The sequence below is a fragment of the Pectinophora gossypiella genome, chromosome 3 (genome assembly GCF_024362695.1).
Source record: "Pectinophora gossypiella chromosome 3, ilPecGoss1.1, whole genome shotgun sequence".
Lineage (NCBI taxonomy): Eukaryota > Metazoa > Arthropoda > Insecta > Lepidoptera > Gelechiidae > Pectinophora > Pectinophora gossypiella.
In genome coordinates this window covers 6639419-6657232 of record NC_065406.1, presented here as the reverse complement: position 1 = coordinate 6657232, position 17814 = coordinate 6639419, and the positions used below count along the sequence as shown (strand labels likewise).

At 37.7% G+C, this 17814-nt stretch overlaps 2 protein-coding genes across 6 annotated transcripts in view; both read right to left on the bottom strand.

Annotated features, from left to right (window-relative positions):
- LOC126381338 (nose resistant to fluoxetine protein 6-like) overlaps positions 1–5506 on the bottom strand; it is a 76562-nt gene extending 71056 nt beyond the window's left edge. For both annotated transcript variants that reach the window (XM_050030837.1, XM_050030843.1), the window contains exon 1: positions 5309–5506. The gene's annotated coding sequence lies outside the window, so the exon portion shown is untranslated. The remainder of the gene's footprint in view (positions 1–5308) is intronic.
- A 7007-nt stretch (positions 5507–12513) lies between these two features.
- The window catches only part of LOC126381359 (formin-binding protein 1-like), a 42755-nt gene continuing 37454 nt past the window's right edge, over positions 12514–17814 (bottom strand). For all 4 annotated transcript variants that reach the window (XM_050030854.1, XM_050030858.1, XM_050030861.1 and 1 more), the window contains 5 exons: positions 17478–17571; positions 15689–15842; positions 15023–15303; positions 14516–14721; positions 12514–13561 (listed from right to left, as the gene is read on the bottom strand). In XM_050030854.1, the coding sequence (XP_049886811.1) occupies positions 14552–14721; positions 15023–15303; positions 15689–15842; positions 17478–17571 (699 nt within the window). In that variant the 3' untranslated portion in view covers positions 12514–13561; positions 14516–14551. The remainder of the gene's footprint in view (positions 13562–14515; positions 14722–15022; positions 15304–15688; positions 15843–17477; positions 17572–17814) is intronic.

The following is a 17814-nucleotide window of genomic DNA, read 5'->3' as shown; positions in this document are numbered from 1 at the left end:
TCTTTAATAAGTACGTTAATAGAGTTTTCTCAAGACACTTTCGATTAGTATATCTATGCCAATTTATTGTAGTAGGTAAGGATTAAAAATAATAGGAATAAAATTATGAAAACAATATTATTTTTTATATTGGTTTGCCAATTGTGATTAATTTTATTATCGAATATCTCTGGCAGATTTCACCGAGACGAAAGAATATCACATCTCACGCTCGACACGCATAATGCCAAAACTGCTGCGTAAATCACACTTTAGTAAGTTGCACAACGAATCTTCACTTTCTATACTGTGACCGAGTAAAAAGAAACCATCGCACGTGTAATTAGAGGAACATTGTGAAATACTTACATTACTTCACATAACATTGTATACCGTAAAGAGTATGTTTACGTCACGCTTCTGAGCACAGGCCTACAGCGATGTTGGGACTAATAGCTGATACGGTTGTAATTTTTCAAATCACCCTTGGTCGATTTAGTAGTCAATTCCTGAGAAGGCGAATCTACAAAAAATATAGTCCTCTTTATTGTGTACGATATCGGCGACCTACATATTAGATGGCGCAGTAGAGCTGTCCGCCACTGTGGTACGTGTAGGTATAAGAGGGCTTGGGTTGAATCTTCCGTATGTGACACTTCTCATGCAGGGGTACAAGTCGAGCTTTCTGCACCTTTTCGGAATTTAGATCGTCATTCCGGCCTCATAGTTGCAAGTTCCTCCCAACACTCGGTGGATATGTCACAGGCAGTCAAGTTACGCTTGAGCACGTCCTTGGCAGGCACTGCCCCCCTTGCTTACGCTAACTTCGAATAGAAGATGGACTTAGGGAGTCTGCAGTCTTCCATGTGCTGGACAACAACAATCCAGGTCAACAAAATCATATTATGAATCTCGGGCCATATTTCACTGGGACACCATGGTGGCGCAACCGTGACATCTGCTACCTGGAGTTGGCGTTTATGCAACTGCATATATTTTATTGGTGGCGCATCCCTAGGCAGTTGAACGTCAATGCTGGACTTTCCAGGCTACGTTGCTTAAAAATAATATAAATGGCGCTGTAAAAATTTTCCATTAATTAACTTCTAATTTCATGGATAACAGACATAATGCATCTTTGATCTTTGTTTTTCGATATAAATGATGACCTTTTTATTACACCCAGGCACAATTACATCTCCCATCCATTATTATTCAAAAAAGAGAGGCATCTGTGTACTGTGATACAAATATCAAGCAAAAAATATTTTTATATTTGCTTCTGCCATTACTTACATTGTATTTTTGAATAATTATGTAAGTACTCGAGTATTGTCTCATTGACAATAGGTAATCATCCCGTTAACTCTCGACAACGCCTTCTATATGATTTTTTGGAAAGCAATCTGGAAATTCTCTCATTGATTTACCTACGATTAAAGCCAGCCAGGGCAAATAAATTCCTAAAAAAATAATCGATTAGAAAAACTAAGTATGTTATTTTTGCTTTTGCGGTATAAGTTGTATATAATTGCACGAATATCGATCTATCATAATAAATATGATTTAATCCTCTTTCCATACAACAATTAATCTTCTTTACAAAAAGGACAGGTAGACACGAATGCAAATAAACGTAAAACATGTACTTATTCCTACTTATTCATTTTTCGCGTCGTCCTGTTTTTATGGAAAAAATGAGTTCTCCATGTCGCCTGGATTAGAAATCACCATTAGGGTAACCCTTTGAAAGATGTTCGACGTAATACGAACACGCGACACATTGTGATGAAGGCGGGATTAAAGCCGACGAGCGGACGTCTCTTTACAATAAATGAATGTTTCATGAAGCCTCGGCTGATTTTAGCGACACGATTTCAGCTTTTTTGCAATGGAAACCTCTCTTAATCTGGGATTTAGAGAATTCTTCGCACGCTTTTTTGAATTATTCGTGACGATTTAAGTTTGATAAGTACATAATCCGATTTATAGCGTGTCATTGATATGAAAGCTTAATCATGTCTACGGTACAATTTAGTACGACGAGATTCAGTTTAGGTCGTGTTATTTAGCGTGTGTTTTGATAGCCACTACGATCTTAAAATATGCACTGGAATAATCGTTTACTACCTAAAGGGATTTGTTTAGGTTAGGTTGAATATAATTATATGTTAGTGATATAGTAACGAAAACTTTGAGAGATGATTCAGTCCATGAATTTGAGTTGATATCAAGTGGTGATACCTATCTTATGACAGCATTATAATTGTATATAAGTACTTGGTTATTTATAAAAAGCAGTTCTGATTTGTAGATTTTATTGATCTTCGAATTATCATTATAATTCAGATAATTTTAGTAAATTTTACGTCTCCGAACGAACGATTTTCATCTTGAAAATTGTTAAGGACACTTCAAAGCACTTTATCCCATATTTTATGGTGTCTAAAAATAAATGGGTAGCCATCTGTTTATCAATCGCACACAGGGTAGGGAGATAACAAGGGGCTGGCTACTCAGTATATTATGGTTTACTGCCATACCCTCAACATAATAGCTAGCTATATAGCTAACTTGGGTTTCGCTATTGGCCGGCCTGCTAAAATATAATAACACAGACTGCTGTTGCTACCGACTGCAAAAGGTGACAGCCAGACAAACACTGACCTGAATTCATAAGAATTCGATAGTTTTCTAATCTGGTCAAAGTAACTAATAATATTGAGGGTCATTCATTTAGAATGTGAAACGTTACTAATTGTACTGCATTAGCACTGGTGACATTAATATGCGAATATAAGAGATCATGCCTGTAAGTACCCCAAACATTTTATTATTCAATAGAATTTGTACTTAATTATATTTTGGTTACAAAAATGTGACTCATTTGTTATGTTATGAAAAAAGGTTTCCAACAACAACGTATCTAAACAAAAATAAATTCAAATAAGTAATCATTTTGCGACAATACAAGGTCAAATAAACACAATTTTCTCTTTCAATTCAGCTGACATTTAATCAAAGCAAAGTTTTTCAAGTATCCATCATCTCGTTTGTAGGAAAAATTCAAGAGTGCTCGAGCCTCGTGGCCGTGGGGAAATAAGACGTATTATATTCTGCATAGCGTCGCGGCGCGGCTCTAACGGGCGCATAGATTAAACAACCGCTCGGAAATAATAGATGCTTATTTCCTACGTAAATAATGACCAAGAAAAGAGTTTCAAACTTTCCGATTTGCCCCGAAATTAAGTTTACAGGCACGCGAAACACCACGTAGCTATAACGAAAAAGCTAAAATTGGAACTATATATTTCATCAACTCTTTCAATGTGCCACGCATCGTGTGTTACAAATAATGTCGCGCTAGAGTAGATTTCCCCAGGTATATATGAATTCATAAAATCGACCCACGACATCCACTTTATCGCTGTAATGGGAGCGTCAACACCGTAAGTGACGAGAAGTGCCGTTTATATTCATTTGATGAAGAGAAGTGGACGCACTTACTTTTATAATTAAGGAGGAGAGTCGTAAAAAGGGCGGGGGGAGGGGTTACTACTATGGCGATTGTGGGCAGAAAAGTGCTGAATGGCGATCAAGAGAACGAGTGGCGTAATGGGCTGATTCATTGCGGAGCGAGTGTCGTGGCCCGCGATAATGGGCTCCTTCGCTCACCCGCTGACCACTCCCTTCGATAACCTACATCTCTTGACCACACAAACTCACGTACTCTGTCACGTACGCAAAAAAGGCTCGATTCATCTCTAGAGATGTTTTTTGATTTAAATCTTAAATACATAACACAAAGGATTTGAAATATGATTACTTTTGCAAAGATTACATAAAAACGTCCATACAACTTGTTAGTAACAAATGAGGTGACGCAACGTGACATCTTCGACGGCGGCTAAACTAACAAATGGTGAAAGTTCATAGGCGCGAGCCCGCGGCCTCTTGTCCCGAGAGATAGCTTCGGCTGTCGATACTTTATCGGCTGTTAAAATGTCACTACGTTTTTGGAATCACGTGAAACAACAGGCCGGATATAATCGAATTTGTTCTCGAAGTTTTTCCACTTTCCTCGCGAGTGGAGTGAACTGCGGCTATCGTCTGAAATGGAGCGGCAACTTAGGACCGGTTCTTTTTGCATCGCTTTACGCAACCGATCGACGCAATAATGTGCCTGAATTCCGCGCTGATTAACGCGTTATGATAAATACTACCTACTTTTTAGCCGCGTGCGCGCATTGTGTGTGCCAATCCTCCCTAGTTGAAACATTTCGTTGGTCAATTCTATGTCGAAATTCACACTGTTTTGACGATAATTCGCAAGTTTCCGTCAATCTGATTATGAAAGTGATATGTTTATTGATTTTTATCTAGCACAGTGTGTAATTTAATATTAATTAATTGAGATGTCGCCTTTATTATGACATACATAATATATTTATTACACGTCCCATCTAAAATTATATCAAACGTTGCTATAGAAGACGTCACGCGTGCAAGCTTAATTAATTGGGCATAATTTGTCACATTACGTTTTAAATTTAATTATTATGATTAATAATACTTTTCTATTTGTTATTTTTTATATTATAATTTATTGAAATATATATTTTATATAAATATACGTAATTATAATATAAAAACCATATGTACTACCGGATGTTTAATATTCTTACCCCTTAAAAAGTTGTTGTCAATGTGCCTAGGTATTATACGACTAAGTATACAGTAATACCTACCAACGTCCCAGTTCAAGAGATAAGCTCTTTACAAAAGACATTGAATAGAAGAATTGTTTACATCGTGTATGTACCTAAGCACTATAGTCTGAGAAGATTGTGAGCCTTTCCACAAGATTTCTTTCTTCTAAGATAATTCTTATATCACTACAAGTTTACGTATCATATAAGTAAAGCGCGGTAATTTGATGGGCTAAGTAGATCATAAATATGTATAAAATAAAAAATACTAAGTATTTAAACGTAAATTAATCCCAAAAATGCGTACAAAAAGGTAAAATTAATACCTAGTTTTCATTTGTATGTTGAATTAGGTATATCTGTTATAAATATAAATTAAGTATACTTTATCTAAATACATTTTCTTAATTAGTATTATTTATTATATACATAAAAAATATATTAACTATATAAGTCAACAACAGCTTTACGATTAAGTATTTAAAACAATTTACCTAAAAACCATCAATTTGCTCACTGGCCACTAAGTAGATTCTACATTTGAAATATCTATGCAATAAACAATGTTAATAATTTTATAAATTTAACAACTAACTTATTAAAACTAAATATTCACAAACCTTCAAATAAAAAGCTTCCTGATCCAAAAAAAGTACTTGATAACACTGAAGCTCACTTTTACTTGGACACGTAACAAGTTATAGAAATTGATAAGGATTTCAAGAATAGAAGGTTTGGCGCGAGCTGCGCTTGCGCGGCGGCGGTAGCGGCGCAAGAGTCGACGGTTGGGAAGGCACTGCGCTCACCACCGACCGGTATGAAAGTACGCGGCAAATTAATATCACTTACCTTGCCTATGCCCTAACACCGCCTTATTATGTCAACACTACGGATGACCTCTCATTTTCCTTGCCAGTTCTGAAGATGATATCTCTTCATCGTACGTTATCCTGTAATTTAATTTACTTACTTTGTGTTCAAACTGTTATTAGTTGGAGTAAGAAGCATGCTATAGGATGTTTTGGCGGTAAGTGCAAGATTTCTCTTAAATTGTCTTGTGGAGAGCCTTGGCGTGTCGTTTCAAATTTATTAGTAATTACAGACGATTGTTTTCTTTGTAAGGCTAGATATAGGCTTAGTATGTTTTATTATAGGTATCTTTAAGTGGATGGACTTCTTGCACTACTTACTGTTTAAGTAGTTAACAGAAACGAGTTTCTATTAGAAAAACTAACAATATTTTTGGGAGCAATATTTCATATAAATAATTATTCTTAAATAGTCAATTTACTTTCTACTGCTAATAACAGGTATCACTAGACGATGAGCACACTCTACACTACCTATTTACCTATACCTACCCACCGACTGACCACACCGTAACTACAATGTAAGGTACCCACCCATTTCATCAATAACTCCAAATACAGGCCACTTGTTCCACACGACTTGTTTACTTAATTATTACCACAATTCGAACACCACCCTTTATTTGCAATTAAATTAATTGTAAGTCGCAGTTTCATTAAGGGTACGGGGTGAGCGCTGAATAACAAAAGAGCTAGCTGGCGACGCCGGCGCCGCACCATCGCACCAATATTCCGGCGTGACAAATTACCGGTTCTTAGTATTCCCACTGGGACGTCGCATTACTGAGCTGGAGGCATATTGGACGTGCTGTAATACAGACGCTATGCCGCTCATCTGTTTCTCATTGCGTTTTCCGATATAGGTCCCTACATGTCGCTTAAAGCTTTGAGGGTTATTCGTTGTATGAAAATGACCTATGAAATACTTACTTAATTCTTAACAATTAAATGTTTCGACTGGGCTACATTTGCATAGAGAGAGTACGTAATATTCTCTTTTTATATAAGTGCTTAACCCAAATTCTCCCGCAGTCTTTAACAAGATCTATTTCTCTTTAATTATCGTATACATCGATATGTAGGTAGTTTTTACAATAGAATTACAAATTAACAACCATACCATGAAACTTGGAAGCCACTCCGTATTAAATCGACGACGTCTTCTTCCCAAATTGTCTTCTGGCACGAAATTCGGAGATTTCCATTTTAATATTTCATACCGGGCCGTTTGAATTACATGAATTCTGTTTCTTACGTCAAAGGCGATAGGATAAGCATTTCCCTTTGTGTTATCCGTGTTTGTAAATTGGGCGGCACGGTTACAAAATCCCTTCCCTGTCACATATATATATATACATGAACGAATTCGACAAACGCACGAATTCGATGTTCCTTTTTGTATTTAGATGCGCAGGTACTCTTGGGCACCTATAATAAGGTATAATGTGGAAGTTTCCTGGAAAAATAGCAAAGTATCGAAAGTGTTGGTAAGAAGTTTTCCTTGGTGTAAGTACTTAAGGATGAGATTGATTAATGAAATTGGGATCGGGCTGCGTGACTTGGTTATACGTTTTCTAAACACATCTATCTCTGCAAGTGTTTAATTAATAAATGCTGACAATACTCCTAGATTACTGTTCGTTCTATCATGATGCCTCAAGGTTTTGAAGTGAAATATAACATCATATATATTTTAGTTAAATGTGTGCATTTGACCATAATCTAAGTACATAATAAGTAGGTAGGGCTGTAAAAAGTCTCAGACTGTGAGTTTTTTTGGCTGACCGTCAACCAATCCGGGAAATTGCATAGGCACTTGTATGTATATTATGTACCTATTTAAGTAGAGTACAACACCTTTAAACAAGTTAAATTACATACTGGTTAGCAATATGACCTTTGGTTTGAACTACCAAGTAACTAGCGATATAAGTCCTGTACAACAACCACACATTCAACCAGACACAACGTTCAGTCTGTTGTTTAACATCATTTACGTTTCGATATAAGCGGTTATAAGCCACGAATATTCCGAACCCTTTTCCTTATATAAAGCCGTATATATGTAAAATATAACTATGTCAGCTATAAGCTGTGGCATAAAGAAAGAAGCCCAGGTGCAAGTATTCCGGGCAAAATGGAGTTAAACCTCCCTTATCCGGAAGGTTTTGTCAGTCAAACACAACGAGCTTTGCTTTGCCGTGGCCGGAATTGCGAATCGCCAGAATTTCATTTTCACAAATACAAATTTGTTGTGAAATGAAACGTTCATACGTAAACGTTACGCGAACGCGCGGGTAAATATGCGTTTTACTAAATCATTGCTCGCGAAATTTTAATTAACAATTTTAATTAATAAGTTAAACAAAAGTGTAACGTTTTTTCATTCATTTGAACTGGCACATATTTCTTTCTTATAAATCGGAACTACTTACTTACCTGCTCAAATTTATTAACTTAGATGTTATATCGTGTGTTTTTCATTACGATGTAATCTACCTAAGAACTTCATTCGGTTCGTAATAAAAACCTACATAAGTACTTACTTAACTTATATAAACATAAAGTCAGGGCCAAAATTCTCGACAACCTGCGCTACTATTTTTTGTATTACAACTAATATGATAGAGTACCTAGTACAGGCGAGCCCATCTTCTATAATATTAAAATAATTATTCGACCAGAAAGTTATTAGTAGATTTAAAACATTTCGAGGTGTGTGTTGGGTCAAGGGATCGTATTAGATGCGTTCAATTAAGTTTCCATTTCAGTACACATAAGGTAAAATATAAAGGCTTTGAAAATTGAAATTCTTCAGTCTTCAGAAAAGTTATAAAGTTGTTTGATCGAGGCTGATAGATACTTGATATTTTTTATTTAATTTCTCGAGCTAAGATCACGTCGACGGCTATAGGGTCCGTGTCCATTATACCTACCAAGGGGAATCAGATTTTATGAAGCTGATATTTTTGTAGAAGAGAGTAAAACACACCAGGGAAATAGAATAAGAAATAATACTACATACCAGAGAACCAATTCAATACACACTCCAGTTAGCACCAGCGTGAAGTGCTATTGACGTTCGAGGGGTATAAACACATCATAAAATATTTATCTAGTCTGAAGCACGCCAACTATAGGAATGTTTTTCAACAATATTATTGCTTCTTCGCGGACAATGTAGGTTAGATCTGAGAATACAGGACAATATAAATAATTCAACTAGAGATGGGATATTTATACAGCATAAACATGGCTTATTAGAACTTGCCTATTGAAACATCGTATGTTTAATTCAGCGAAGAAAATTGCTAGCAGTTGTGTACGAAGTAGCCCTGGGACTGGTACAATACATCCCGCTTAGGGACGGTAATGAAAAGTATCGGCGCCCGAAGAACGTAATATACGATCCTGACGACCCGATTGCTCTAGCTATAGAGGCGGCCAATCAGCTCGCGACAACAAACACTCCAGGACCCCGATACCGACCACGTCGATGTGGTCGAAGTTTTCCCTCATTCAACACTTATCGCTATCGACCTACTAGGTCGATTAATACGTTCAAATATAATCTTCTCAAGCGACGCCCTGAGACGAGGTTCGCGCCCAATTGGGCCTGTTGTCTTAAATTTTGTACCGGATGAGAGCCCTCAGCGCTCCCCACTTGTCCGGCCAAGTAGTAAATGTCATCTGCGGCAAATTTACAATAACTCACGTCAAAAAAAAAAACACGCAGTACGGAAAATTTGTGCAAGTTAGGTACGCTACTTAATTCTGTCAACGTTCTTAAAAGTAATTACTTACCTAATGTAGACGAATCAATTGTGGGTGATATCTATGCAAAACATATTATTTTTTTATGAGTGTAACATAAATAGAGATTGAAGATAAGGAATCAACTTTGTCTATTAATTAATTCGGCGTGCGTGCGAACCTCGTAGTTTTTCTTGCAGAACAAAGGGGTAGCTAATTGCATAGATCATGAGAGGAGTTCATAACTTCCATTCTTGTTTTACGTTTGTTAGATAGCTCTCGACATTCTCCTCGTGTCGTCTCACGTTACGAGTTACGACCCGGTTTACGATAATTTGTTCCGATGTCTATCTCCGCACATCACAGTCATCACGAGCTCGCCTCTAACTCCGCAACCCTATTGTTGCCGAAATTTTACGAGTACTCACTTTGATTGCGTAACACACCTAATGGTTTATTATACTCCGACAATTGCAGATAAATAAACACAAGCTCGCTTTATTCTGACCTCGATGCTTAGCTCCGTCATCAGCGTTACATCGTTTGTTATATGACCACAAGATTATTACTGGGTGCTCGTAATTTTTCCCTCCTTGCCGCAGGATTGCACGCGTTATGCAACAGCAAGTATCCCAGCCGGAGCAGGAAAAGCATTTAAATATTTGCGCAAGCGCGACCTCGGGATAGCGTATCTACAGTTCCCGCAAAACTCGTTTAGCTGGGAGTTAGCCAGATTGCTACCAAGAGCTTTGCGGTGTAGCTTTCGCACGGTCCGCGCTGTATGCGGTCCATTGCTTAGTGTAGTGGTTCGAGTCTGGTCAGCTGTGAGCCAGCGCAGTAAGGGTCGCCTTGCTTACGTCGCGAGCCCGCTGCCGCCGGTGCAGCGAATTATGCAATTGTTGCGTGGCGCGACGCGGAAGGCACTGCACTCGGCCAATGGAGCACTGCGCAATACAAGCACCGCACGTTTAAGACATGCTAGCTTCAAATTATGCGATAAGTTCAATATTTAATACCAATTTGATTACCTAATTTAATTACATTACATTGCAATTTACACACGCCACTCGTTTGATGATTTGGGGACATGACTTAGCAGTATTTTGTACATACTTAACGAGTAGGTAGATGTTTTTAAAGTTGTAAGACTACATTTCGATCTACACGTTTATTTACGTACAGCAAGTTGTTCTTTCTTTCAGGGTAGACAGACAACAAAATATCGAAGAGCTAGGCATTATGTAACTTTTTTGTCGCTATGATTTGTTTTATTTGTATAACATTGATCTTCTTTTTAAATAATTAGGTGTCTAAGCTTGGAAATTTCTGTAAGTTGTGGGTACTTAGTTCATCTTGCAATAGGTGTACCTCTGACTACCCCAATTGGGATATAGTCGTGGGCTTATGTTATGATATTGATTCAAATTATGTTGTTAATTTAAAAATACGATATCTAATATCGAAGATACCTACCTACTGTATACTTGTTGCTAATTTAAGTAGTATTTCTTTACACTGGGTAGTTAGATCTACATTCGATTACCTACCTAGGTAAGTGCTACTTAGAAAATACAGTGATAGGAATTTCAAAACCTCGTAAATTCTTAACGTAATACCAAATGATCATAACTAAAGTTATAGCGTTAACATGAATGGCGTTCTCGTTATCTTAAAACGTGAAGTGGCGTCGGGACCAAGTTATGTCACCTGCCACACCGCAGGTAGATCACATCGTTGCACCAATCACAGATTATGTTATACTGTTTTCGTCATTCATGTATATTATGTTACTAAAAGAGAACATTAAACGTAAAAAGTCTGACTCGGACGGGACTTGAGCCCGCAGCTCTTGTCAAACCGAGACGGGCGTGTTAACTACAATCAACTAATTGTTTATTTTGGATAATAATACTTCTTTGTACGTCACGCCAGTGATGATTGCTAGTCAACGTTCGAATGGCCCTCCGTTTTGGTAGACAGTAAATTGTATTAGATTTAAGGTTGTTATTAAAAAAAAACTAAGGGGTCAAGTCCCGTCCGAGTCTATTTTGTTTTTCACTTTATTTTTTTCTTTGTAACATTTTCGTCTTTCACTTTTCGTTCTGTAGATATTTAGGGTCTACACTGCAGTCTTTATATGTGTAGAATTATCCTATATTGAAGGTTGTATGTGAAGAGATCGCTTTGAACGATAAAGCCGCCCTTGCCCAATTTTTAGTTTTTCCTTAAGTACGATTAAGTATTTGTTTGTAGGTAAGTAATTCATTATTCTTAATTTAGCCTTTTTACTCTAAGTAGTACTTACTTTGGTACCATGTCACATTAACTTTTTTGACAAATTGAACTGTAAGTCTCACTAAATGTCAAATATGTTAGTGCGACAGAGTCCTAAAGTGGGTACATTATATTGCTCATGACTGTACTACAATTTCTTAAAATTATCAATTGCGAAAAAGAAAATTTTATAAAAATTATTCACTTTCGTGTAACAAGCTGACGCATTTTCTTATGTAACAAGGTGCTGTTTTGTTTTTTATAAGATATTGAGTTAGCTATAATTTGATTCAATTTTTAACCAGAAGAAATGATAAATATGTTTATCTACAACTGCCGCTATTGAATCCGCCAAACCGCAGTTAACGTGCACAGGGCTTCATGCTACAGCTCTCCAAATCATCTTACAAGTTTTTGTCGAGGAAATAACTAACAAAACCTTGTCTTCTGGCAATGTGTTTTGTGTCCCCGGGCTATAAATAACTTATCAAAAAAATATAATATAATTAATGTAGGCGTCCAAGCCCTTTGGACTCGACATTGAGGCCAGTATAGAGAGGCAGGGAAGACCTTGGAAACCTAGAAAGGAAGTCCACTTCTAGGATCTTGCGCAACCCACGCGTCAACGAACGACATTGACTAGCCTAAAAGGTTTACAGAAGAAAATGTTTGTGATTATGTTAATACTTTATTATCTGTACAAAATGTATGTAGCAAGTATATACTTAAGCGCATACATAGATTTCGATTTGATAGGTAAATTATATCGAAAAACGATGACTTCATCAAGGTGTAGCAGGTAACGTCATGTAAGGTAGTTTAAATACATGAATAATAATTAATTGTTAATAAATACAAACCTTACAAAACATAATACACAAATTCTAAATACGCATACGTTGTGTATTGCAGGTATTAAATAAAAGCCATTATTAAATGTCCTCATATGTATATTTTATTTTTATATAAAAATCAAATGCGCTCATTCATCCATCCCCTCGCTGTACAGGTTGGATCGCATAAGCGCTTACAGGCAGTCACTTAATTATAAGGCATACAATATAATCATGTCAACTGTATTCCTTGTATATTGAACTATGTCAAAGATCATGAGCTATAGTTGTAAATAAAGGTACCAAGGCATTGGTAGTACATTGATATAGTGCGGCGACGTAGGTTAGTGACTATTTCATCACAGTGGCTGGGGGTAATTGCCTGCAACCACTGACACTTCCCACAATGTACACATATAAATACATCGCTATCCGTTAATTGCATACCGCAAAAATTCTGAAAATAGCATTGGCTAATTTACGACATTTAGCTAGCATTAAATCTATGTAAAATTCAATAAACATAAGCATAATATAATACATCGTGTGATATCGGATACAATATTCCATTACGTTAATCATTATTTATTAACATTTCAATACGGAGCTATTTCCGATTCGAGATAAATTTAAAGTTTACATAATTTACACATTGTAATTACTTTATTATTTACTATCTATTTTTGCTATAATTTCAAATACTCAATGGCAGAATCACATAAAAGCAAGAGAATAACAACTATTATAAGTACGAAAACCTTACATAAACAGCTGGCACAATGAAGATCTAGATGAGTTACACAATATTACAATTACATTACAGCTACAGCCATACGGCATACATGAAAATATGTATGTCATATAACAAACAATATACACAATAAATAAGATCATGGAATGTTATTATGATTTCCTCGTTTTTGCTCTATGGCCCTCGCCAGGATAATCGGAATAGAAAGGACACGTTAAAAAAATAATGCTTAACTTTTCCATTAGGATAAATTATAGCAAAAATACTGGTTACTATGTAGGCCACAAGAACATTGGTACATTGCACAAGGTCCGACAGAGACGCTCACAGTCACCACGCGCGGACAGGCCGCCTCGCACTCACGCACGCCCGCCGTATAACTAACACTCGCATCTGGTGACAATAATTATACCAAATTACTACTTAAATATTTACTGACAAATAGTATACAGTAATAAGAGTATTCGTTAAGCATTTACAGCCGACAACAAGACATTGTTATTAGATAACCCATTGTGCATAAAACATTTAAATCACTCGTGGAATTTTCATTAGTGGTTAAACCAGACAAAGGCGTCGTGGTTCACGCCGCGACTTGTGCTGAGTGAGGCCCTTTTATCTCAGGACGTCCACCACCACCTTATGGTCATTTCGACAAACATCCGTCTTGCTTTTTTGTAATTGTTTTAGTGGAAATTTGATATGATGTTGTTGACTTTTTTTAGTGTGTGGCGTCCTTTTATAATAAACTTTTTCTATTCTATTCTATTCTACAAATTCTCAAATACTCGATAAGTTTGGAATGTTTCAAACTTAGCGGGCATTGCAAGCAGGTATCAGAAACATACGAAAAGTTTATGCAATGGGAACTACTTTTGGCTATTCTAGTATATATGTGGCTAGCCGTAAATCATTTGGTACTAGACAACATGAAAAAAAGGAAATCCTTTGTTTTATTGTGTGTAGGTAAATATTGTATTTAGTTGCCCGGTACCGGACTAATGAGTTATTATTAAATTATATGAAATGCAGTTTTTCCCTAACACAGTTGGCTCGACCATTGTAGTCGGCGATACGGCTCACCACCTATCACGTTGGTCTAAAAGAAAACTCGGTGAGGTGTGTATGGGTACTTAGTTCATCTTGTGATGAATGTACCTCTGACTGGGGATAATCAGAGGTATGGTCGTGGGCTTATGTTATGTGCCGTTAAACACCTCCACCAACCCGCAGTGGAGGAGTATCCTCCATACCCCTCCGGTTGATTGAGGGGACACCTGTGACCAGCAGTGGGACCTATATGAGGCTGTTTATATTTATGTATGTTATGTAATCTAGTTGACTTACCGTGTATGCGGGCGGGGCAGTAGTAAATGTGCGGCGCTAGTGGTGCGCGTCCGCGTAGAGTGTGGTGGCGATGTACGTGGTGGGCACGAAGCCCTCCTCGCGCGTGTGGTGGCGGCGCACGCGCGTCCAACCGTCGCCCGCGTCTGTCTCCAGTACTAACAGCCGCTCGCCGCACTCCATACGCATCGTCGAGCCTGTGCCGTTCGCTGGAATACGTCATAAAAATCAGATTTAATAATATTGACTGAGACATATAGGAGAAGGTAAAGGGACGGAGGTTATTTCCACTTTTTTAAATTATAATTTCTTAAGTCAAATCGTAATCTCTAATATTATTTAAAATGTAACTTTCCATTTACGTGCTTAGTTTGACAATCTAGTCAAAACAGGATGACCTGTTTTTCTGTCTTTTGATATGTCTGAACGTATCAGAAACTTTACTAGTTCAAAATAGGAAGTCACACATCCAGCTGACAAATAGATTTTTTAAAATATTGAAACACCTACCTTCAAACGGATACAACGCCTTGCAATAGCCAAGCGGCTGCAGATCCGGCTCGTAGTAGTAGTCGAAGTCAGACTCGTGGTCGTTGTCGTGGTCGTTGTGGTCGTCTCCGTTGGCGTGGTCGGCGTGTGCGGCGGCCAGCTCCCCGCCCAGGCCCGACTCGGGCGAGCCGCCCGCCGCGCGCCCGCCCGCGCTGCACACGGGCGCGCCCGCGCCCGTGCCCGTGCTCACGGACGACTCGGATGCCGACCGCGAGAGAGATTCGCTGTTATTTGAGCCGATGCTGGAAATAAATTAAAGTATAGTATTACGTTTCTTTGCGGGAATTATATTAATGAAACATTGAAAGAAATTTAAACACGGAAATAGAAATTATAATTAATATTTTTGGTAACCATTTATATTATACTTGATCATATTGTCCTGTACTGTTTTCCTTTGTAGGTTCCTTTTTAACCGACATCAAAAAAGGAGGTTATGTCTGTCCAATACACGAGTGACTGAATCGACTGTATCTTTATATTTAATAACAAATATTAAACATGGCTTTCATTGAATTTTCATAAGTGTAACGCCTACTTTGGGGTAAAGCCAGTAAGACACTGACCTAAAAACCCTAAACACACTGCTATAAAATAGTTATGTTATAACATGTGGTGGGTAGTTACCTGGTGGCCTGCGGCGGCGGCGCGCCGTTGGTACGCGCGGCGGGGTGTAGCGGCGGCGCACACACCTGGTTGTTGGCCTCAGCTAATAACTCCTCGAACTTACGCAGTTGTGCCCGAAGCTTCTTTAACTTGTCGCAACACTCATTTAATTGACCTGAAATATTAACGTTGCTTATATTAGGTAATGAGGGTGGCTATTCAACAAGATAAGAAAGTGACACGTAGAACTTAAAATAAAATAAAATAAAATTAGGTGCTGGAATCAAGAAAGAAGTTTTATTATTTTCGGACGCCACAACAGACACGTACATCCGGGGGCACGGTAGTGCCCCCGCCAAGACGAGCAAAGCGAACCGCAAGGGCATTATATTTACACAGAATTACCACCAATAAAAATATTGTGTTTTGAAAAATTTCATAATGTTTATTTTCTTTCCTTTTAATGATACCGATGCCGATTTAGATTATTGACCACGTTGCACAAACGATTTTACATTCTAATTAACAATTCTTTGGAATTTGCATAATTAAGTTAACCAATATCCGTGAGGAAAAGTAAACCGAAGTGTGCAACGATTGAATCACTGTTATACTTGGAAGACATTTCCATATCGTTACTAAATATGAGAGAAGTTTCACGTTATAAATTCGAAGGTCGTGTGAATCAGCTGTTGACAAATTTAGACATAATTTTGCATAAACAAAACCACTTTCGCTAAAATATTCGCCTATAAATATATTATTTCAAAACAGGTCTGTTTATGGACTGTGTCTGTGTGTGTCTATAATGGCAAACAGCTGCCCAACCGGATCGGCGTTATTCGTTGCACTATATTTATCTTGATACCATAAATATTCGAAGTTATAATATTAATTAACTTTTCACTTCTATAACTGGTAAGAACTTATATAACTCCCAACTATCCTGCGACATTGGCTATATAATTGCGTTAAGCAAGATTTGTGGTTTCGAACTATGTATGTACTTAATTTTCAACGAAATCAGTCCAACGATTTAGACATGAAGAGATAACAGACAGTTACTTTCGCATATATAATAATTAGCATGGATTATCTAATATATTTAAAATAGAGGGTCTCCCGCCATATTAAAAAAGTTGCCGCTAATATGCACGTACATAGAGCGAGAGCGCCGCGGCGCGCCGGTGGCGGGCAATTCTACTGTCAGTATTCATAATACAACATACCATCACTAGATATCATAATACAACATACAATGACTACCTAAATGATAAAAATGTTTGGTATTAAATGTGTTCCTCTAGTTATTAAATAACTTGTAATGTATACCCTCGTTGGTTTTTAAAAGATGTGTTACTGTTGCAGTTTCTTGTCATTTCTTCTCCTCAGCCATAACACCTTGCGAAATGACGTAAATTCAAAAATGTTACATTGACCTTCAACAAGTTTATCCATGATAATTACGTTGAATAAATGATTCTGATTTCTGATTTCTAGATGGCACTTATTTCCTTATATTATATGCTTATACGGTTAGCGACATCTAGTTCCTCCATGGCGAATTAGAGTAATATGTCGGTCTCTACCAATTCTACAAAACAAGAGCACCGGTGGCGAGCATTGGTACTAAATGTATGGAAGGATCCAGACATGTAATGTAATCTTAGTTGGGAAGACTCCATCACCAACCCACAGTGGAGCAGCGTGGAATATGCTCTATACTCCTCCGGTTGATTAGGGGACGCCTTTAGCAGCTATGGGTCGTATATACGTTCTTATGTTAGGAATGATGTTCGTATAATCTCACCTTCGACACTCATGGGGTCGCCGAGCGTAGGGTTTGTCTCGTAAACGCCTTTCATTTTCATCAGACCCTCCATCGCTGCTTGCTCTTGCGCCACCTTCAATAAAAATAATAACGTTACGTTAACATTAGTGGGTAGGCCCGCTACAAGGTGGACCGACGATCTGGTGAAGGTCGCGGGAAGCCGCTGGATGCGGTCAGCGCAGGACCGATCGTCGTGGAGATCCTTGGGGGAGGCCTATGCCCAGCAGTGGGCGTCGTACGGCTGATGATGATGTTAACATTAGTTATTTCCAAAGTCATTGTAACAATGGCTTTAAATGATAATCATAATGGGCAT